The sequence below is a fragment of the Oncorhynchus tshawytscha genome, linkage group LG09 (assembly GCF_018296145.1).
Source record: "Oncorhynchus tshawytscha isolate Ot180627B linkage group LG09, Otsh_v2.0, whole genome shotgun sequence".
Lineage (NCBI taxonomy): Eukaryota > Metazoa > Chordata > Actinopteri > Salmoniformes > Salmonidae > Oncorhynchus > Oncorhynchus tshawytscha.
This window is the reverse complement of record NC_056437.1, coordinates 8,096,912-8,122,047: the sequence shown is the minus strand read 5'-3', so window position 1 is coordinate 8,122,047 and position 25,136 is coordinate 8,096,912. Positions and strand designations below refer to the sequence as shown.

The following is a 25,136-nucleotide window of genomic DNA, read 5'->3' as shown; positions in this document are numbered from 1 at the left end:
GGCTAGCTTTTTCAAATAAAAATTTGCTTCCTGTACCACTAATTCCAAAACGTTTTGGGACACTAAAGTCCATGGAGAATAAGAGCACCTCCTCCCAGCTGCCCACTGCACTGAAGATAGGAAACAGTGTCACCACCAATAAATCTACAATAAATCGATCATTTCAATAAGCATTTTTCCACAGCTGGCCATGCTTTCCACCTGGCTATCCCTACCCTGGCCAAAATCTCAGCACCCCCTGCAGCAACTTGCCCAACCCCCCTGCTTCTCCTTCACCCAAATCCAGACAGCTGATGTTCTCAAAGAACCGAAAATCTGGATCCCTACAAATCAGCTGGGCTAGACAATCTGGACCCTCTCTTTCTAAAATTATACGTGAAAATTGTTGCAACGTCTGAGATCCCCAAAGATTGGAAATCTGCCGCGGTCATCCCCCTCCTCAAAGGGGAGACACTCTAGACCCAAACTGTTATAGACCTATATCCATCATGCCTTGCCTTTCTAAAATCTTCAAAAGTCAAGTTAATAAACAGATCACTGACCATTTCGAATCCCACCGTACCTTCTCCACTATGCAATCTGATGTTCGAGCTGGTCACGGGTGCACCTCGGCCACGCTCAAGGTCCTAAACGATATCATAACTGCTATCGATAAAAGACAGTACTGTGCAGCCATCTTCATCGACCTGGCCAAGTCTTTTGACTCGGTCAATCACCGCATTCTTATCGGCAGACTCAATAGCCTTGGCTTCTCAAATGACTGCCTCGCCTGGTTCACCAACTACTTCTCAGATAGAGTTCAGTGTGTCAAATCGGAGGGCCTGTTGTCCGGACCTCTGGCAGTCTCTATGGGGGTGCCACAGGGTTCAATTATTGGGCCGACTCTTCTCTTTATATATCAATGATGTCGCTCTTGCTGCTGCTGATTCTCTCGTTGGCTGGCCCTCGCTTCATATTCGTCGACAAACCCACTGGCTCCAGGTCATCTATAAGTCTTTGCAAGGTAAAGATCCGCCTTAACTAAGCTCACTGGTCACCATAGCAACACCCATCCACCTGTAGCACGAGCTCCAGCAGGTATATTGCACTGGTCATCCCCAGCCTTTCCTTCCAGTTCTCTGCTGCCAATGACTGGAACGAATTGCAAAAATCTCTGAAGCTGGAGTTATCTCCCTCTCTAACTTTAATCATTAGCTGTCAGAGCAGCTTACCGATCCCTGCACCTGTACACAGCCAATCTGTAAATAGTACACCCAACTACCTCATCCCCATAGTATTACTTATCCTCTTGCTCTTTTGCACCCCAGTATCTCTACTTGAACATCATCATCTGCACATTACTCCAGCATTAATGCTAAATTGTAATAATTTGCCTCTTTTGCCCATTTATTGCCTACCTCCCTACATTTGCACACACTGTACATAGATTTTTCTATTTTTCTTTTGTTTTATTGACTGTGTTTGTTTCACACTGCTTTGCTTTATCTTGGCCAGGTCACAGTTGTAAATTAGAACTTCTTTTCAACTGGCCTAACTGGTTAAATAAAGGTGAAATAAAACATTTAAAAATTTAATTACACGATTTTCTTGTCCTGCTAAGATTTCAAAATGTAATGAGTACTTTTGGGTACCAGTGAAAATGTATGGAGTAAAAAGTACAACATTTTCTTTAAGAATATAGTGAAGTAAAAGTAGTAAAGTATAGATACACCAAAAAAACTACTTAGTAGTACTTTCAAGTACTTTTATGGCACTGCTGATACAGACCATAAGAACATGTTAACTTCAATATGCAATCCAAACGAGTAAATCAAATAATGACATACTGGAGCCATATCATGGATAATGACAGATTTATTATAGTAACATCAACAAAAATGAAGATTTTAGCTATATAAAATACAATGCAAAGACACAGCATTCATCTGAACCAATAGGAACACATTTACAAAAGCATGAACTTACATTCTATATGTTCTATATTACGGGTGGCAAGTCAGTACACACCCCTGGTGTACAGTATGACACACCAGAGGTATTACAGTTCTATTGTAGAATACAACAAACCAATGGTGCAACAATTCAATATTCCCTTAAATGGCGGGTACAAGAGAAAATATGCATATATAGGAGTGTACAGAACATTATTAAGGACCATCAGAACGGCCTCAATTCGTTGGGGCATGGACTCTACAAGGTGTCCAAAGCGTTCCACAGGGATGCTGGCCCATGTTGACTCTACAAGGTGTCCAAAGCGTTCCACAGGGATGCTGGCCCATGTTGACTCCAGTGCTTCCTAAAGTTGTGTCAAGTTGTCTGGATGTCCTTTGGGTGATGGGCCATGCTTGATACACACGGGAAACTGTTGAGCGTGAAAAACCCAGCAGCTTTGCAGTTCTTGACACAAACCGGTGCACCTGGTACCTACTACCATAACCTGTTCAAAGGCACTTCCGGCTTGCCCATTCACCCTCTGAATGGCACCCATACACAATCTACGTCTCAAATCTTTCTTTAAATCTGTCTTCACCCCTTCATCTACACTGATTGGAGTGGATTTAACAAGTGACATCAATAAGGGATCATAGCTTTAACCTGGATTCACCTGGTCAGTCTATGTCATGGAAAGAGCATGTTCATAATGCATATCATCTCTTCAAACATGTGTATTTCTAAATCAAAGTCTTGGGTCAATCTGTTGACCAACAACAGTCTCACAATCAAATCCAGAATTACCTGAAAGGCCTTGAATTGACCAGGAGGAGTCACAACAAAATAAGGTTGAGGAAAAATCTTCAAACACAAGGCCTCAAAAAAAAAAAAAAAAGAGCAGACACTCACTGTCAAAACATGTTGAAAATAGGATAAACATTTCCATAGGACAAAATATAGTGAAACCCCTGACGACTCTAGGAAGATAGTGCACAACAACAAGACAGTAAAGAACAACGCTAAAGATAAAGCACTGATTTCATAAAAACTTCCAAATATAAAAATATAAAACCGGAATCATTTGGCAGATAGAGGATTCATCTCTTCACACGTCTGAAAGCACACTTGTTTACAGACAAACCCAGCCATCTTTGAGTAGAACACAGAGAGTATGAGGGTTAGCATCCTGCTAAGACCCTAGACTGTCTGTCCTGAGAGTTATCACTAGTCCCTCAGTCATTTCAAAACTGCACACGTTCAGTCTGGTAAGAGATATCAACCTCTTATTGCTTCACAATTTAGTCCAACTCTGCCAAAGACCGCCATAGATGAAACTATCTCAATTAGAATCAGTCTGAATGATTGTTCAAAACGCAAATACAGGCTACAGCTAGCTAATGCTAACACGAAAGCGGTTTCAGCATCACAGAGCTTACAGCGGATAGATCTGAATGAAAGCCCTGAAATCCTCTATGTCTATGTGTGAGTCAATAGAATGTCAGATAATTTTTTAAATCCTAAACACTGTTCTGTTCAGAGTCTTCACTTGACAGCTTTTCAGCCTTCAGATACTGTCCATACTTCACAGTGCTCTCTCTCTCATACTGTTTTATATGTGAGAGACTGCTGGGAACCCTGGGAAGATCTCTCAGTTCAGACAGTGATGATTGTGAAAGTGAGGTCTGACAGAGCATAGGTACTAACCAGTTCAGACAGTGATGATTGTGAAAGTGAGGTCTGACAGAGCATAGGTACTAACCGGTTCAGACAGTGATGATTGTGAAAGTGAGGTCTGACAGAGCATAGGTACTAACCAGTTCAGACAGTGATGATTGTGAAAGTGAGGTCTGACAGAACATAGGTACTAACCGGTCGCTCTTAAAAAAAATACAAGTTGATATGCAAGGCCTGTCTAATGAGACATCTAAAGCGCAACGATCAGTCAGCTATTTTCCTTCGAAAAAGTTCCAAAGCAGTCAAAACGCAAAGAAAATGTATAATTTTTTCAAAATACACCAATCACTGAATTGCATCTGTAAACATCACAAAAAGAGGAAATATATGGATTGTTTGTAGATCAGTTCTCCACTGATAAGGTTCAGTCAGAGAAGTGTCTTCAGCTGAATAATAACAATGCACACCACCTAACATAGTGAGACTGGTTACATTACAATCAGTGCTAAAGGGAAGTGCTGCTTCAAGGACAGCTGCTCCTAGTCAGTGTCCGGTGCAGTGTGATTGAGTGCTTGTGGCTGTGCGTGGGATGGGTGCTGTTCTGTGCACGTCTGATCTTGTGCAGTTTTCCCGGGTCAGCCAGCGGTCACATGCAGTCGACCACGTTGCTGGAGCCCTGGCCCACGTCTCTGATCTGGCTGATGTGAGTGGAACAGACGGCCACTCCTGCTCCTGCCCGGCAGTGAGAGACAGACCCCACCAGCTCCCATCTGAGGAACACACCGTCAGACCAGGTGGTTATGTATTATGATAAACTGTAACTCACCAGACTTAAAACTAAAAAAAAGATTAGACCCTCTTTAAGTAGAAAACATTTGCTCATCTGTGCTAGAGCCTCGAGTATACCAGACCTGGGTGAAATACTTTGGTGTGCTTTTTTAAAACTTACATAGTACAACCTCTTCCTTGAACCTGAACAGTAACCCTGCTCTCTCTCTCTCCGTGTCTCACCTGTTCATACGGGGGTCGAAGGCCTCCACTGTGTTAAGATAAATGTTTCCGTTGTGACCACCGACTGCGAACACTCGACCCATGACCGTGGCCACGCCCACTCCGCCTCGGGGCGTGGTCAGCTCAGACACGTAGTTCCAGCGACACAGACGGGGGTCCAAACGTTCCACGGAACTCAGCGGGAGTTGTCATCAAAACCGCCTGACGGAAGATGGGGGGTTCAGTAACACCTTGGTGGAGCCCTGACTAACAACCTATGAATGAGCCATTTCAGAGTTGAAGGCTTGTACACGTCGTGTCTCGAATAAAGTAAGTTGTGTACATACTGTAGGAAAACGGCTCAATCAGTACAGGATGTGATATGAATAGCATAACCCGGTCAGGGAAGCAGCAGGCAGTAAAGATCCACTCCTCTGCCCTGCAAGGTCAATGCTTATGGTAGACTGAGATAATCAGTAGCTTAACCTCCTCCACAAACACAGCCATGCTGACTCATTTCAACTAGGATCAGCGAAGAGTCCGGCCAGAGCTGTGAAACAGACTCTACAAATTCAGCCGATAACATCACCCCGCCCTTATAGATCACTTTTAAATCAGTAACCGACTTGACAAAACTTGAACTTTTCTCTTTTCTGTCTCATGTTTACAAGCCAACTCCTTGTGTGTGAGAAGCATGTGACCCATGTTAAATAGCAGCCAGTAGAATGGGTGGTAAACACTGATAGGAAATACAACGTGACAGTGATATGTGGTTGTCTCACCTCGTTCAGTTGTTACTGTAAGTCAATCACATCTTCTAAATCAGTGTTTCCCAAACCAGGTCCCGGGGACCCCAAGGAGTGCACGTTTTGGGTTTGGCCCCAGCACTACACAGCCGATTCAAATAATCAACTCATCATTAAGCTTTGATGATTTGAATCAGCTGTGTAGTGCTAGAGCAAAAACAATAACGTGTGCCCCCAGGACCTGGTTTGGGAGACACTGTTGTAAATGATTAGCATGTCAATTCAGTAGTACTGTGCTGTGTTCTTACCCACGACATAGAGGCACCCGTTCAGCTCACTGACTCCGTTCCCTGCTCGTCTCTGGCCCATCTCCCTGACCTCTGTCCACTTGTTGAGGTGGGGGTCAAACCTCTCCACACTGGACAGAGAGGCCACACCGTCGTTACCTCCCACAGCGTACACATGACTCTGACAGGACAGGACAGGAGGGGGTTAAGACAAGTGATTCTCAGTGCTTGAAGTGGAGTGAATTAGGTGCTGCTACTCTTTTGGAGTGTTGGAACTAAGCCGATATATAAAAGAGGCTCAGCCATTCAAGAAGAACAACATTTGAGGTGTGTTTCTATTACCGACAGGAAAGGTCTGATGAATATTGCCCACGGACATGGTCGGACTTCAATCACACAAACAGCACAGGGAATAAAATCTCTTTACTGAATGGTATAAATGGTTGTAAAATAAATCTTCTGTGAGGAGGGTAATGTCACCCGTAGAGTGTTAAAATGAAGTTTCTTCACTCACAGCCATTAAACTCTTAACTGTTTTAATGTCTACCAATACAGTGCCCTTCTTTGAGAGACATTGGAAAACCTCCCTGGTCCCCTCCCTGGTCCCAGTGAGATTCCCAGAGTGATTCCATGCAACTTATTATGTGACTTGTTAAGCAAAATGTTTACTCCTGAACTTATCTAGGTTTGCCATAACAAAGGGGTTGAATACTTACTTAACTCAATAGTTTAAAAACATTTTTTAATAAATTTGGAGAGAAAAAATCTCAAAACATAAATCCACTTTGACATGGGTATTGTGTGCAGGCCTGTGACACATCTCAAATTCAGGCCATAACACACGGAAATGTGGACAAAGTCAAGGGGTGTGAATACTTTCAGAAGGCTCTGTATAATACTGTATGTTCAGTGCAACCATGTATCCATGCTGTTCTGCTGTTCTTACCCCTAAGGCCACAGAGCCCACCCCTCCTCTGGGTGTGTTCATGGACGCCACAGCAGTCCAGCGGTCGCTCTCGATATCGTATCTCTCCACGTCGTTGAAGCACGAGTTGTCATCTAGGCCTCCGATGGCGTAGATAGGACCTCCCAGAGCTGCCAGAGCTATGCCCCTTCTACATATGTACAAGACAGCATTGACAATAGGGCAGTATATCAGAGTGATTATAATTAGGGATCTTTTCGGCTGAAAAACGACATTTCTAAAACAAAACTCATATTAGAGAATTGCCCCCCCCACCCCCCAGACATGACATACCTCTTAGTGTTCATGGAAGCCTTCATCATCCACTTGTTAGTGAGAGGATCAAACATCTCCATGTTGCCCAGGTGTTCACTACCATCATGCCCCCTACTGCATACACTTTACCTGAGGACACCAGAGCAACGTTAGGACTACGAGACCATAGACAACTCACAACCTGACATATACTAAATATGGTCAACTCCACAACTTTTTTACAGTTTTAATTCTACACATTTTGCCATGGGTGCAGAGAGAAAATGTGCAATTTTAAAAGTAACTGTCCAGTGAAAATATCACTTTTAAAAAGTTATTCCGTTAGCTCATACCCAAATAATGTTGTGGACTCATTTTATACTTGTATTTGTGACCAAAGCATAAATTGGAGATGAAAAAAAGAATGTCTCAAAAAAATTCTTGCTATTTCCTCATTGAGTATGATGTCATATTCCTGAGGAGGATGAGCTGGCCAATCAGCAGTCTACTCATGCGTTTTATGACAGTATACGCCCACACCATTCTGTTGTTGGGGTACGCACACACCATTCAAACACAGAAAAGCTTATTTTTAACATAATTAACATTTTTTGTCAGGAAAACTATTTCACTCATATTGTAAGTAATTATAGGTCATATTTCAAAGAAATCTGGAAACACTGGACAATTACATTAAAGCACATTTTCTGCAATTCTACACATTTTGCCATGGCTTATGCTGTGTTCTTATGGTATCCGAGTGATTCAAGCATATCAAAATCAATGGGGACACCATGCCATTTCGGGATTTGTTTTTATTCTCCCTGTCTAGATATTATTCTGGTGGTTGTTAGTTCTCAAAGCTCATCTTATTTTATTTTCTACATATTTTATCACTCGTTTTAGTCATTTAAGTTTACACTGAAAACGTTTTACCAATCCTGGGAGAAAAAAAAAATCTCTATATTTTTTTAGTAGTGGCCACAATTTCTGAATGAATATAGGGGAAACAATGCTGGAAGACAACGGAATTAATAATGGCAAATAAGTCTGGCTGCACAGTCGCTTGGCAAACATACTGTAAATTGAGAAATCATGTGACTAAACTGAACAAAAAGAAGAAACTGTGTTATGAAACAGATAAATTATATAAAAAATTATAGTAAAAAGCTTTGGAGCACCTTAAAATGACATTTTAGGCAAAATGGTGTCCATCATTCATTGAATCAGATGGCTCACTCATCACAAAACCCAATAATATTGCCAAATACTTCAATGATTTTTTTATTAGCAAGATTGGCTTCCGTAAAGTGAGTGCGGAAGAGGTGAAAAACGTATTGTTGTCTATGAACAATGACAAGTCACCTGGGTCTGACAACTTGGATGGAAAATTACTGAGGATGATAGCAGACAATATTGCCACTCCTATTTGCTATCTCTTCAATCTAAGCCTACAGGTAACTCATTAGGCTACCCAAAAATAGCAAAGCACCCTTTACTGGCTCTAACAGCTGACCAAATCAGCCCGTTACAAACACTTAGTAAACTTTTGGAAAATAATTGTTAGACAAGATACAATGCTATTTCACAGAAAAAAAAATTAAATGCAGATTTTCTGCACGCTTATAGGGATGTGCATTCAACATGTACAGCACTTACACAAATGACTGATGATAGACAGAGAATTTGATAATAAAAACACTGTGGGAGCTGTTATGTTAAGACTTCAGTGGAGCTTTTGAAATGATCGATCATAATCTGCCGCTTGAAAAACCTGTGTTATGACTTTACATCCCCTGCTATATTGTGGATTGAGAGTTACCTGTCTAACAAAACACATAGGGTGTTCTTTAAATGGAAGCCTCTCCAACATAATCCAGGTCGAGTCAGGCATTCCCCAGGGCAGTTGTCTAGGCCCCTTTTCAATCTTTACTAATGACCTGGCACTGGCTCTGAGTAATGCCAGTGTGTCTATGCATGCTGATGACTTAACACTATACACGTCAGCTTCCACAGCGACAGTAATCACTAACGCTTAACAAAGAGCTGCAGTCAGTTGCAGAATGGGTGGCAAGAAATAAGTTAGTCCTAAATATATTTCTAAAACTAAAAGCATTGCATTTTGGGACAAATCATTCCCTAAACCTCAACTAAATCTTGTATTGAATAATGAAGAAATTGAACAAGTTGAGGAAACTAAACTGCTTGGAGTAACCCTGGATTGTAAACTATTATGGTCAAAACATATTGATACAACAGTAGCTAAGATGGGGAGAAGTCTGTCTGTAATAAAGTGCTGCTCTACCTTCTTAACAACGCTATCAACAAGGCAGGTCCTACAGGCCCTAGGTTTGTCACACCTGGACTACTGTTCAGCCGCGTGGTCAGGTGCCACAAAGAGGGAATTAGTCAAATTAAAATTAGCCCTGAGCACGTCTGACCCTTAAAATGTACATGGAGAGCTAACATGAATGTCAATCTCTTCCATCTCAAAGTAGAGGATTGACTTCATCACTATTGTAAGAAGTATTGACATGTTGAATGCACATAGCTGTCTGTTTAAACTACGAGCACACAGCTCAGACACCCATGCATACCCCACAAGACATGCCACCAGAGGTCTCTTCACAGTTACCAAGTTTAGAACAAACTATGGGAGGCGCACAGTACTACATAGAGCCATGACTACATGGAGCTCTATTCCACAGTAGTACATAGAGCCATGACTACATGGAACTCTATTCTACAGTAATACATAGAGCCATGACTACACGGAGCTCTATTCCACATCAAGTAACTCAACCAAGTAGTAAAATCTGATAAATAAAAAAAAAAGATAGAAATACACCTTATGGAACAGCGGGACTGTGAAGAGACAAATGCATTTACACATGATAATATACGCACTATACTAGGGCTGTCCCCAAACAAAAATAATCTTTGTAGACCAAGTCATCTGTTCCAAACGATTGGTCGACATTTTAAAATGTGTATTTTTCCATATATAGGTGTTGAATAAAATCTAAATGTTTGAATAAAATCAACTATATGTAGGCTACAGAGCTTGTCTGATGCTTTAAGCACTGTGATTAAAAAGGAAGACACAAATGACTCAAGAGGGAGCCAGAGATCAATATGGCCTTACAGATCAATATAGTCTAACCAGAAGAAGACAACCTGTTCCAGACCCTCCTCCCGTTGCTGCAGGCCTTCGTAGCAGCAATTACGCTCCTGAAGTTGCCGGTAATAGGCTACACCCGCGGTCGGCAACATTTTATCCTACCATTTTTACTGATCCGAGTGCCCGTTATGATTTTCAAAATGCATATGTTCATGGATCAGTTTCAATGTAAATGTATAATAAAAAAGTCTTAATTTCTCAAAATTAAAATGTTGTGGGGTGAATCAAAATTACATAAAAATAATACAAATCTAAAAGTAACTTCTATTGCCATTACGTAAAAAATAGCCGACATAAAGCCATCAAAATAAAAACATTGCATCCTGCAGGTTGAAAATATCCAGAAAAAAAAATATCCTAGAAATCACATTGACTACACATGGCCTACTTTGAGAAGCTCCGCAGTGATGGTGAGTTAAGCCAATCAGAAACAGTATCAGATCCCCAATTGGGCAGATGTATAAATCAGGTGATCTTTAAGCCTACATTTGAGCGCAGGCCAGGTATCCTAGGCCAGGTATCCTAGGCCAGGTAGCCTGGGCCAGGTTCTATGCGTAATCAGGTGCACGTCTTTACCCCGCATTGATAGGAGCGACACAAATAAAAGACAATGAATAAATTGACAACTTGTAAATGTAATGAAATAAACCCAAACTTTTCTCTCATAAGTGTATCCTTGGTTGTGCGCTCTGCAGGAAACGAGTCCAATCAGACAATGACAACGGTATGACTGTAATAACAACATACTGAATGCATTAACAGGAATCACCGTAACAAAATCCAAAATAAACCCCAGGAAGAGTAGCTGCTGCCTTGACAGGAACTAATGGGGATCCATAATAAACCCCAGGAAGAGTAGCTGCTGCCTTGGCAGGAACTAATGGGGATCCATAATAAACCCCAGGAAGAGTAGCTGCTGCCTTGGCAGGAACTAATGGGGATCCATAATAAACCCCAGGAAGAGTAGCTGCTGCCTTGGCAGGAACTAATGGGGATCCATAATAAACCCCAGGAAGAGTAGCTGCTGCCTTGGCAGGAACTAATGGGGATCCATAATAAATACAAATAATCTCAGACTCCGTGCTCTGACCATCCCTGAGAGATTCCACACGGCCCTCCTAACCACACGGCCCTGCTAACCACACGGCCCTGCTAACCACACGGCCCTCCTAACCACACGGCCCTCCTAACCACACGGCCCTCCTAACCACACGGCCCTCCTAACCACACGGCCCTCCTAACCACACGGCCCTCCTAACCACACGGCCCTCCTAACCACACGGCCCTCCAACAAAACAAATAAAGACCTTTCTGTGAAAACACAGACCCTGGACCGTGTGGGGGAGCAAAAAACACATTTCAATTCAAACATGCATATAATACACAGTTGTACATGGGACGAATACAAGTGTTAGGATATGGGGTATAAGGACATTTACAAACACACTATCCAGGATACACTCCACCCCCCAGGGGGCAGCAGAAACCTTGTCCAGATGTTGAGTCTGGTTGATTAGCACATCGGGTGATCGACAGTCAGTATCCCAGCTGGCAAGCCGTGAGGCTATTTGTTGGTTTGGTGAAACAAGTAATAATCCACTTGGACTGGCCAACCAAGAGGCAGGTAGTCTAGTGGTTAGAGCGTTGGCCCAAGTAACCAAAAGGTTGCTGGATCGAATCCCAGCTCTGACAAGGTAAGAATCTGTCGTTCTGCCCCATGAACAAGGCAGTTAACCCACTGTTCCCCGATAGGCCGTTATTGTAAATAAGAATGTGTTCTTAACTGACTTGCCTGGTTAAATAAAGGTTAAAACAAGAAACATAAGAGGTTTCAGAGAGATGGCTGGCCCTGGACCAAGGTAAGATAGCTGTCTTCTTGGGCACACGGATATGTCACATAAATGCACACATTCATTCAGGTTACAGACCATGTAACTAGGGAGTGCAACAATATCCATAGCCTAGTTATTGGGTTCGTAACATAAACATTTCTTATTGTTATGATGGCTGCTCTCCCAACACACATCTATTCTCTATCCTTAATCTGCAAAGCATTCAGTGAGTACAAGCGGAAAAACAGCACCTAAGACCAGTTTTGGAGTTCTGGCTCTCTATCCATTTTCTATTCCCCCCTTCCCTCCCCATCTTCCACCTCTCTCTCGCCCTCCCTCCATCTCTCACCTCCTACAGAGATGACTCCAACATGTCGTCTCCTACTGTTCATCTCAGGTCCAAAGAACCAGCCGTTCTTGCTGATGGAGTAACACTCGATGCTGCGGAACGGGTCACCAGAACCACCCCGCCCACCCACACAGAACAACACACCTGAAGACGAGGCAAAGGTCAGGGGTTAGAAGGTATGACTTAATTATTATTCTTTTTTAAAAAAAATTTAAACACCACACACTGCAATGCCAAGCTCAACACATGAATATCCACCCTGAGGAATCAATCAACGATTTAGTTATTTGTCAGGCACGTAAATATATATATAAAAAAATATATAAAAAATACTTTATCATTGTTCTGCAATGTCCTCAACACTATCACATAGCTGATTGGACAAGCTGCCAGTCTGTTACCTGCAGTGTGTTTCCTAGGCGTTGTTCTTACTGAATACTCAAAGTCCGGGACCACCTTGTTGCTGAGGTGCAGGTGATAGTTCCTGGCCTCATCCAGCAGATCTCTGCAGCTCAGGTTCCCTCTGATCATCTCCTCTTTGGCCACCGTGGCCGTCAGGAAGTCTACTGGGAGCAAGGGGAGACGCACCTACAGGAGGTGTGGATACACAGCACACAGTCAACAAATACTGCACTGCACACAGCCAACACACGCTGCACTGCACAGAGCCAACACACACTGCGCTTCACACAGTCAACACACACTGCACTGCACAGAGCCAACACACTGCGCTGCACACAGCCAACACACACTGCGCTGCACACAGCCAACACACACTGCACTGCAGAGCCAACACACACTGCACTGCACAGAGCCAACACACACTGCGCTGCACACAGGCAACACACACTGCACTGCACACAGTCAACACACACACACTGCACACAGCCAACACACGCTGCACTGCACACAGCCAACACACGCTGCACTGCACACAGCAACACACACTGCACTGCACACAGGCAACACACACTGCACTGCACACAGGCAACACACACTGCACTGCACACAGTCAACACACACTGCACTGCACACAGTCAACACACACTGCACTGCACAGGCAACACACACTGCACACAGTCAACACACACTGCGCTGCACACAGTCAACACACACTGCGCTGCACACAGCCAACACACACTGCACACAGTCAACACATAGTCAACACACACTGCGCTGTACACAGTCAACACACACTGCGCTGCACACAGTCAACACACAGTCAACACACACTGCGCTGCACACAGTCAAAACAGTACACAGGGGGTCATAAACGTTAACACAGAAGCATCTGTCCTGCAGGGCAGCCGGACAGAAACACAGAGTCAAACACTACACACACACACACACACAGTGTCAAACACTACACACACACACACAGTGTCAAACACTACACACAAACACACAGTGTCAAACACTACACACACCTACAACTAAGTATTGATGAGGAAAATGTTCCACAAACACAACATACTACACACAGCACCTACAAGCATAAATGAAAAATGAAACAAAATACCAAAGCTCCCCAACCAGCCCAAGACGTGTGACTAAGGCTGCGTTTACACAGGCAGTTCAATGGTCTTCACTACATGGTCTTATGACCAATCAGATGTGTACAAATCTAATGCAATTGGACAAAAGACCCACTAGTGGAGAAAAATTAATATTAAACACAACATACCTGTGAAAGCACCTACAAGCTTAAATGACCTAAATGAAACAAAATCCCCCCCCAACCAGCCCAAGACGTGTGACTAAGGCTGCGTTTACACAGGCAGTTCAATGGTCTTCACTACATGGTCTTATGACCAATCAGATGTGTACAAATCTAATGCAATTGGACAAAAGACCCACTAGTGGAGAAAAAATTTATATTAGAATTGGGCTGCCTGTGAAAACGCAGTCTTTCAGACCTACCTGAGTCATGATCTGCTGCAGCCAGGCCTCGTGGTGTTGAGGGTTATTCTTCAACCACTTGACAGCAGCGGTGTACACCTGAGTCTCAGAGTGGATGTTCAGATCACTGGAGGACAACAGGGTTCTCAGGTGAGGAGGCGACACGCAGGGGAAGTCCTCACAGTCCACCACTTCCCGGAAATGCTCGCAAGCGTAGCGATCTGCCATGTCCATCAGGTCGACGCGGTTGTGGCTCTCGGCAAAGGTGCGGACAGCCAGGCAGTTGGAGGGGTGGAAGTGGGCCTTCATGTACTCACAGCAGGCTCTGGCTACCAACTCGACCTGCAGTATACAGGCTGCGTAGAGGAGGGGCTGTACGTTGTCCACTGTCAGGGTCAGACGGGAGGAGTAGGCGAAACGCACCAGGTCGTGGATGGCGTCGCCGTCAAAGTCCTTGATCTCAATCAGGTCCTGTTTGGCCTCAGACATCTCGGACAGGAACATGGCCCTGAAGTAAGGGATGACACAAGCCAGCACCAGCTTGTGGCATGGTATCAGCCTGCTGCCAACCTGAACACAGGGAGAGAAAAGGAGAGAGAGTTCATGCCAGCTCACACATTATTCATTCCCTGAACTATTCAGTCCACAAATGGTTTTGTTGGTTAATTTGTGTCTTATTTTTAATTTATTTTTAAATAGGCCTAACTGGTTTCCACCAAACTTCACAAAAACAGACTTAAGGATATTAGTTTCTGCCTTGGAGACAAATAGAATTAGGAATTAGAATACCGGAATGGACATGAACCTTCTTATGATGGGATAAAGGTCAGCCATTTTGGTCAGGGAGTTGGTCAACCATGGTTTGCCAGCACTTTGATAAGATAGTGTAAAAGAATGAATTTTGAATCATTTTTCTGCCCTGTATGTTTGTTAGCCAGACAGTTTTAGAGGAATGATTCCCAAAATTATTAAAATTAAAATGCCAATATTCCATTCAAAAAAATGCAGTCGATACACTGTCATACACTGGCTGACGTCAGTTGATGATAGGACTTAGACAGCTGTAAATGCAAGTACTACGAATATTTTATCATAATAGTACTCACAGCTTTCCAAGAAAACTAAAAAAGTAGACATTTACATATTTTACAGGCTATTTATACAGAAAGTGTATAAAACCCAAATAAACTGTATTTATAATTATGACTATTTTAAGTTGACAATAATTATTACACAATTTATGATATCACATGCCTTACTTTTATTTCCCTGCATAAGTCAAATCAGGATTAAGCCTCTACTGCCATTGGCTACGTGCCGCTGGGGCAGCAGGTAGCCTAGTGGTTAGAGTGTAGAGGCGGCAGGTAGCCTAGTGGTTAGAGTGTAGAGGTGGCAGGTAGCCTAGTGGTTAGAGTGTAGAGGTGGCAGGTAGCCTAGTGGTTAGAGTGTAGAGGTGGCAGGTAGCCTAGTGGTTAGAGTGTAGAGGTGGCAGGTAGCCTAGTGGTTAGAGCATTGGGCCAGTAACCGAAAGCTGGATCGAATGCCCGGGCTGACAAGGTAAAAATCTGTCGTTCTGCCCCTGAACAAAGCAGTTAACCCACTGTTCCTAGGCCGTAATTGAAAATAAGAATTTGCTCTCAACTTAAATAAATGGTAAAATAAAAATGTTTTAATACAAATTCTAATTAGACTGGTTTGGATTTCTCCCTGACCAATATGGCTGCAATTTTCATTCCATTCTGGAACTTTGAGTGTTAATGACAGCTCAGCCCCTCTAGTAATTTAATAGCATCTCTATGCTTTACCCATTGTTTGGCATACCCATTTCACAAATAACTAGTAGCCAAAGAGCTAGCGACTGAGCATTGTGAACACTATAAAACCCCACTCTGCCCGTCCCTCACGTCTATGTCCAGACCTACCTTCAGTGTGACATCACAGAGCTCCCCCACTTCGTAGAACTGCCTCAGGGAGTCGTGGAAGTCCTTCCATGCCTCATAGGCCTCAAAGACAAAGGATCCGTCAGGCTCAGAGTCTCCATCGGGCCTGGTGGTGGTGCTCTGACGGTTCTCCTTCTTCTGCTTGAGCTTATGCTGCTTGGCATGCTCCGGCACCATGTCGCCTGGAGCCATCACCGTCTACAGGGAGTCAGACCTGGGAGGAGAGAGAGGGGCAAGATGAATGGGAGAAAATTCAGAGAGCTTGTTAGAAGGAAAGGGGAGGGGGTGGCCTTGTCCTGTACATTTATAGCCAACCAAATGTTCCCAGTCAGTGGAAAAAAAGAGGTCAAGCTAATTCTCACAAGAGGCTAAATGTATGATGACATGGTTGGGAGTAGAGAGCTGTAGACTGGAGATGCCATTGAGCTCCTGTGTGAGGTGTCTCTCTCTCTCTCTGTCGCTGTCAAACTGATATGGCCCAGCCTATAAAACAGAGCATCGCTAAGCACATTTCCACCCACATTCGACAGATTATGTGGCTTCTCTGGTGAGCTTTCTGCTGCTGAATAGACTCCCTGAGACAATGTGGCCATAGGCTCCAACGCCCCCTCGTCACTATTCTTAAGGACAGAAGACATTTTGCAGAGATAATGTGGCCATAGGCTCCAACGACCCCTCGTCACTATTCTTAAGGACAGAAGACATTTTGCAGAGATAATGTGGCCATAGGCTCCAACGACCCCTCGTCACTATTCTTAAGGACAGAAGACATCTATTGTAGGGGTGTAGTAACATTCACGATTACACAACCATTACACAACCATTACACAACGGTCCTTGATTAAAATGTTCAAGATTAAAATGTTTAAGATATGACTGCATCAGTCCGCAGAACACAAACCGATCCAAATCTAGCACCGGTCAGAAAATCAATTCAAACGTTATGAATCGCCTATTCACTTTGTTGTTGTTGTGGTTGTTGTTGTTGCTCATATTTGTTTCTTACATTCCCCGAAAAGACCTCATTTTGTGACAACTGATGCATGTCGGTCTTCCAGTGTCGAAACTAAGCATTTAACTGCGTTGAGTCATTGAGCATGACCTAGTCAAACTGCACACTGTGCCCAGCTTTGCTGGCAATATTAGGCTTTATAAGTTGAGTGACAACCTGTGTAATTTGCTAGGTTATAGTTATCTACGCGTTGTTGAAAATGGTGTTTTTCCAGAATATAGCTGCTGAATGCTGATTTTTATTTTGATTGTTCAGGTTCACCATCAGCAATATGTTTTAGTAGTTCAGTGTATAGAAATGTCATTTTTAGATAATACAGGGTAAAGTGATATTTTCATAATGAGGAATCACTTTTTGCGAGGTTCACTGCATGGCCAAACGCTGGAGGACAAAATGAGCTGACTAAAAGCTTGGTCAAAACCATTTGATTTGAGATGGGGGTGAAATCTAAAGTTGTACTATATATTCATTGGCTATGCCATAGCTCATTTGGAAATAATAAGTATTGATACACTACTAGCTGAAACACTTAATCTGTTAAAAAAATCACAAGTTAATGAGTGGGTGAGAGTGATTTCAGAACCAGTGGAGGGGGACAAAAAAAAATGAATCTGGTAGTAGATGCCTAGTCTCCATTATGGCTCTAATCTGATAGAGGAATTGGGGTGGTAGATGCCTAGTCTCCTTTCTGGCTCTAATCTGATAGTGGTAGTGGGGTGGTAGATATCTAGTCTCCTGTATGGCTCTAATCTGATAGTGGGGTGGTAGATGTCTAGTCTCCTTTATGGCTCTAATCTGATAGTGGGGTGGTAGATGCCTAGTCTCCTTCATGGCTCAGATCAGGTACCATAGTACCATAGTATACACTTTAGACATGCATCATTCACACAAAACACCAAGCTCAGAGAGGCCCAGCTCAGACGGGCCCAGCTCAGACGGGCCCAGCTCAGAGGGGCCCAGCTCAGAGGGGCCCAGCTCAGAGGGGCCCAGCTCAGAGGGGCCCAGTTATTGAACGCCAACAGCAGCAGATTTTAATTTAGAATGGAACAGGAATGTTGATGCAACAAATGTTTAGTGCATTTTGTTCACTAATTAAACCAAACCTAATTGTTTCAAACCAAAACGTAGCATTCCTGTATAGTATCAAAACCCATGTACCAACACTGAGCAAAAATATAAACGCAACATGTAAAGTGTTGGTCCCGTGTTTCATGAGATTAAATAATGATCGCAAAAATGTTCCAAACATCAAAGATTATTTCTCAAAAATGTTGTGCACAAATTTGTTTACATCCCTGTTAGTGAGCATTTTTCCTCCAAATGGTGATCACACCAGATATTGACTGGTTTTCTGATCCACGCCCCTACTTTCATTTTTTTTTCCTACGGCATATCTGTATTCCCAGTCATGTGAAATCCATAGACGAGGGCCTAATAGATTTATTTAAATTGACTGATTTCCTTATATGAACAGTAACTCAGTAAAAACGTTTAAATTGTTGCGTTTATATTTTTGTTCAGTATAGATACGTATTGAATCGTCTTGAAAGACAATATGGAAGAGTAGTCATTCCCTCCCCAAGGCAATGAAACAAACAAAATGTCAGCAAGTTCAAACCCCCGAGCTGACAAGGTACAAAATCTGTCGTTCTGCCCTTGAACAGGCAGTTAACCCACTGTTCCTAGGCAGTCATTGAAAATAAGAATTGGTTCTTAACTGACTTGCCTAGTAAAATAAAGGTAAAATAAATAAAATGGAGAAAGTGGAGTCGCAATTCAACGGCCCAGACACGAGACGTACGTGGTAGAGTCTACAAACAATCACGGACTACAAAAGGAAAACGAGCCACATCACGGACAGCGACGTCTTTCTTCCAGACAAGCTAAACACCTTCTTTGCCCGCTTTGAGGATAATACAGTGCCACCGATGTGGCCTGCTACCAAGGACTGTGGGCTCTCCTTCTCCGATAGGCGACATGAGTACGACATTTAAACGTGTTAACCCTCGCAAGACTGCCGGCCCAGACCAGCATACCTAGCTGTGTCCTGGGGCCCCACAAGGGTGAATGCTCAGCCCCCTCCTGTACTCCCTGTTCACCCATGAGTTTGTGGCCATGCACGCCTCCAACTCGATTATCAAGTTTGTGACATTGGGTGCTGTAGGTGTCCTGGAGGGCAGGTAGTTTGCCCCCGGTGATGCATTGTGCAGACCGCACCACCCTCTGGAGAGCCCTGCGGTTGAGGGCGGTGCAGTCTTTTGTTGATTTTATATATCAACATTCCAACCTCATTTAGCATGATCTATTCAATTATGGCATAATTCTACTGTTTGTATTCATTTGTATTTTGAAGGCTAACCGCAAAGTCCATGATTGTGGCTAATCCTTATGGTGGCTAGCTTCAGATAGATGGGTCATACCACCATTAATCAAATAAGAACTGTCTTATAAATTAGGGTTATTTTAGATGACAAGTAGCGCTATATAGCGAGCTAACTATAGCTACTGAAACAGATGTAATTTGCTGTGTTTTGGGGAAGAACATTCTTAGCATCCATGAGCTAGCTTTTTTTTATGACCAGCACTGTAGGCCCTCGAGACAACTTTACCAGCATCATAGCATATGTATCGATGAATCACTGTGTTATGAAATACGAGTAATAGTGTAATCAATGTTTAATAACTGCGTAAAAAATGTATGAAAGCGTTAAATTATTGTGTGACGTGCAGTCATATTCAGTTCCTGATTGGTCAACAAGCTTATTTGACACGTCAAATAGTGTTATTTGACGTCTCTTTTTTGACATGCAAAGACCCAAACGGCATTCCATAGAAATTCTGGTTGAGAATGAAACGACTTAACAATGAAACAGCACAGCAAGTAAGTGAAAGAAATAGGTTCTGATGATGTTTTACTGGTAATGGGGACATATGTAAATGCCAACTAAATACCTTTTTGGTCAGTGTGGTGTGTGTGTGTGTGTGTGTGTGTAACCTTTATTTAACTAGGCAAATCAGTTAATAACATATTCTTATTTACAATGACGGCCTACCCCCGGCAAAAACCCGGACGACGCTGGGCCAATTGTGCACCACCCTATGGGACTCCCAATAACGGCCGGATGTGATACAGCCTGGATTCGAACCAGGGACTGTAGTGACACCTCTTGCACTGAGATGCAGTGCCTTAGACCGCTGCGTCAACTATTTAACTGTACGAGAATGCTTAAAAGGCCGCAATTTTTTTAAATATCGATTATCGGTATCGGGTTTTTTGGCAAGGAAAATATTGGATATCGGTATTCTAATATATAGTATTATTATATAGTAGTATACATTATATTAACTGCCTGCATTTGGACATGGAGCAATTAGTGCCTGTAGCAGGGTTTATGGACAACAGACATGTAGAAGGTGCTACAATGTAGCCAATGTTGACATTCTAAATAACATGCTAGACAACCAACAATGTAAATTACACTTGGCTAACTGAGGGACAATTGCTATGCTAACCAGTACTTGGCAACTAGCTAACTAGCAATCTGTTCCATGCTTATGTTTTCAACCAAATAAGTGACAAGCTAGCTGATGAGAGTTCTCATCTGTATGCATCTGTCTACATACCACCACAGACCGATGCAGGCACTAAAACCGCACTCAATGAGCTGTATACCTCCAAAGGCAAACAGGAAAACGCTCATCCAGAGGCGGCGCACCTAGTGGCCAGGGACTTTAATGCAGGGAAACAAATCCATTTTACCTCATTTCTATCAGCATGTTAAATTTGCAACCAGAGGAAAAAAAATTCTAGACCATCTTAACTCCACACAGAGACGGGTACAAAGTTCTCCCTCGCCCCCCATTTGGCAAATCTGACCATAATTAGATCCTCCTGATTCCTGCTTAGATGCAAAAATTAAAGCAGGAAGCACAAGTGAATCAGTCTATAAAAAAGTGGTCAGATGAAGCAGACGCTAAACTACAGGACTATTTTGATAGCACAGACTGGAATATGTTCCAGGATTCTTCCGATGGCATTGAGGAGTACACCACATCGGAGCCGGTGCAGTACGAGCGGATGTTGCCTGTAATCCATGGCCTCTGGTTGGGGTATGTACGTACTAGAGGTCGACCGAGTAATCGGCATGGCCGATTGTTATGAAAACTTGAAATCGGTATTCGGCATATTTGGACGCCGATTACATTGCACTCCACGAGGAGTCTGCGTGGCAGGCTGACCACCTGTTACACAACTGCAGCAAGGAGCCAAGTTTTATGCTAGCTAGCAACTTATCTTATAAAAAAACAATAAATCTTAACATAATCACTAGTAAACTACACATGGTTGATGATATTACTAGGTTAACTAGCTTGTCCTGCGTTGCATATAATCCATTTCGGTGCCTGTTAATTAATCATCGAATCACAGCCTACTTCGCCAAACGGGTGGTGATTTAACCGGCGCTTTTGCGAAAGAAAAAAACACTTATTGCACCAATGTACCTAATCATAGGCATTGATGTTTTTCTTAAAATAAATACACAAGTATTTATTTTTAAACCTGCATATTTTGTTAAAAGAAATTCATGTTAGCAGGCAATATTAACTAGGGAAATTGTGTCACTTCTCTTGCGTTCTGTGCAAGCAGAGTCAGGGTATATGCAGCAGTTTGGGCCACCTGGTTCATTGCGAACTGTGCGAAGACCATTTCTTCCTAACAAAGACCATAAATAATTTGCCAGAATATTACATAATTATGACATAACATTGAAAGTTGTGCATTGCAAGAGCAATATTTAGACTTATGGATGCCACCCTTTTGATAAAATACGGAACGATTCCGTATTTCACTAAAATAATAAACGTTTTGTTTTTCAAAATGATAGTTTCCGAGTTTGACCATATTAATGACGTAAGGCTCCTATTTCTGTGTTTATTATATTATAATTAAGTCTATGATTTGATAGAGCAGTCTGACTGAGTGGTGGTAGGCAGTAGCAGGCTCATAAGCATTCATTCAAACAGCACTTTCCTGCATTTGCCAGCAGCTCGTCGCTGTACTTCAAGCATTGCGCTGTTTATGACTTCAAGCCTATCAACTTCCGAGATTAGGGTGGCAATAATATAGTGCCTATAAGAACATCCAATAGTCAAAGGTATATGAAATACAAACGGTATAGAGAGAAATAGTCCTATAATTCCTACAATAACTACAACCTAAAACTTCTTAACTGGGAATATTGAAGACTCATGTTAAAAGGAACCACCAGCTTTCATATGTTCTCATGTTCTGAGCAAGGAACTTAAACATTAGCTTTTTTTACATGGCACTTATTGCACTTTCACTTTCTTCTCCAACACTTTCTTTTTGCATTATTTAAACCAAATTGAACATGTTTCATTATTTATTTGAGGCTAAATTGATTTTATTGATGTATTATATTAAGTTAAAATAAGTGTTCATTCAGTATTGTTGTAATTGTCATTATTACAAATAAATAAATAAAAATTGGCTGATTAATAGGCATCGGCTTTTTTGGTCCTCCAATAAATCGGTATTGGCGTTGAAAAATCATATTCGGTTGACCTCTAGTTTCAAACAGACGACCATAGTCCCTGTGCCCAAGAACACGAAGGTAACCTGCCTAAATGACTACCGACCCGTAGCACTCGCGTCTGTAGCCATGAAATGCTTTGAAAGGCTGGTCATGGCTCACATCAAAACCATTATCCCAGAAACCCTAGACTCACTCCAATTTGCATACCACACCAACAGCTCCACAGATGACGCAACCTCTATTGACCTGACCATGTGGTGCAAGGACAACAACCTCTAACTCGAAAGTGATGAAGACAAGAAGACAAAGGAGATGATTGTGGACTAGAGGAAATGGAGGACCGAGCACGCCCCCATTCTGATCGACGAGGCTGTAGTGGAGCAGGTTGAGAGCTTCAACTTCCTTGGCGTCCACATCACCAACAAACAAACATGGTCCAAGCACGTCATGAAGAGGGCACAACAAAACCTACTCCCCCTCAGGAGTCTGAAAAGATTTGGCATGGGTCCTCAAAGGTTTTACAGCTGCACCATCGAGCATCCTGACGGGTTGCATCACTGCCTGGTATGGCAATTGCTCAGCCTCCAACTGCAAGGCACTACAGAGGGTTGGGGTGTCAGAGGAAGGCGCTAAAAATGGTCAAAGACTCCAGCCACCCTAGTCATAAACTGTTCTCTCGGTCTGCTACCGCACAGCAAGCAGTACCAGATCGCCAATTCTAGGTCCAAGAGGCTTCTAATCAGCTTCTACCCCCCAAGCCACTCCTGGACAGCTAATCAAATAGCTACCCAGACGATTTGCATTGCCGCCCACCCCTACGCTGCTGCTACTCTCTGTTATTATCTATGCGTAGTCACTTTAAGAACTCTATACCTACATGTACATATTACCTCGACACCGGTACCCCCTGAATATAGCCGCACTATTGTTATTTACTGCTGCTCTTTAATTATTTGTTATTCTTATCTCTTCCTTTATTCCGTATTTTCTTAAAACTGCATTGTTGGTTAAGGGCTTGTAACTACGCATTTCACTGTAACGTCTATACGGGTTTTATTCGGCGCATGTGACAAATACAATTTGATTTGATGCATTGTTGTTATGCTAGCTCACTTGCTAACGACTGTTAGCTGGGTAAATAGCTAGCTAGCGGTATTTATACGTCTCTCATATCTTTGCGATACTATAACTTACCGAGTATAAGTGTCGGTAGGAGTATGTACAATCATAAGTAATAGCTTTACTGGTGTAGTTATATTTTTTGCTAGTTAAACAAGTAATCTGTTCAAATTCATTGGTTAGCAAAAAGCTAACGAACGTTAACAAGCTAAGCTGAAAATTAGCTACTAACGTTACTCATGAACTCATTGCAAGATGTTGGAGGAAACGAATTACTGTTACCCTCGCTGTACATTTACTACATGGAACACGTTGAGCCAATCTACATGAGACAAATGTATTGTTCTGTTACCTCATATTGTAAAAATCCAATCCCACTTTCATTTACAGGCACAGAAATGAAACCATTCGACTCGCTTTGGACGATATGGTGCGTGCGCAGACATCAATTCCGGACGTTTCTTGATATCAGGAAATAACCATTGGTGCCTGCCATTGGTCAGTTCCGGTGTTATGAGACTAATGTTCTCTCGACACTGATTATTTGTTTTTATTCCATCTTTATTTAACCAGGTAGGCCAGTTGAGAACAAGTTCTCATTTTCAACTGTGACCTGGCCAAGATAAAGCAAAGCAGTTCGACACAAACAACAACACAGAGTTACACATGGAATAAACAAACATACAGTCAATGATACAATAGAAAAAAATAGTATATCTACAGTTTACATAGCAAGTTAGGATAATTAACTAACAAAAAAAAGTTAGGATAACTATCGTGGTTAGGAGAATAGGGTTACGGTTAGGCGTAGCTACAGTCTTCCCCGGGCGAAAGAAACGGCCACGAACTAATGGCGAACTAATATCAATGGGTGTAAATTCAAATCAAGAAACGCCGATAACAGAAAACGACCCTAATTGCGGTCTGCAATTACACACTTCTCGCTCTGGCACAGATGGTGCAATTTCTTCTTCTTTGTCTTTTATATTATAATGGCGGTCCGCAAACAAACGGTTCAGGTGCATGCCCCCACCTACTGTGCTGGATTGTGCGATCATTATGGTTTGCCAAATTCTGTACAATACATATATATAATAAAAAATAAACAAATACCTCCCTACTAACTTCTAACAAACCCTCCCACATCCCCAAACACTCTACCAGTGTGAGTGGAGGAAGCCAGCTGTGCCCAAGCAGGTTCAGTCAGTGGAGGACTTGTACCGGGATAGACAGTACAAGCCCCTGTACCTAGAGCCCGCAGAGTAGGATCTACAGTGGCTAAGGAACCATCTCCCGGGAAGATTAATTGGAATGACATACCTCCTAGAACCTGAGCCAGGACAACTGATACCATCCCTGTCTGTTCCAGTGGAGGTCTATATTTAATCCCTTATAATT

At 42.6% G+C, this 25,136-nt stretch overlaps 1 protein-coding gene across 1 annotated transcript; it reads right to left on the bottom strand.

Annotated features, from left to right (window-relative positions):
- Positions 1-2,651: 2,651 nt before the first annotated feature.
- Positions 2,652-24,212, bottom strand: LOC112259487 (kelch-like protein 8). Its single transcript, XM_042326441.1, is given in 12 exon segments — positions 2,652-4,376; positions 4,618-4,801; positions 4,804-4,818; positions 5,651-5,810; positions 6,576-6,744; positions 6,888-6,981; positions 6,984-6,998; positions 12,211-12,354; positions 12,612-12,798; positions 14,131-14,679; positions 16,032-16,263; positions 24,091-24,212. Coding segments are annotated over 11 exon segments (1,851 nt in total). The 5' UTR covers positions 16,242-16,263; positions 24,091-24,212; the 3' UTR covers positions 2,652-4,252.
- Positions 24,213-25,136: the final 924 nt, after the last annotated feature.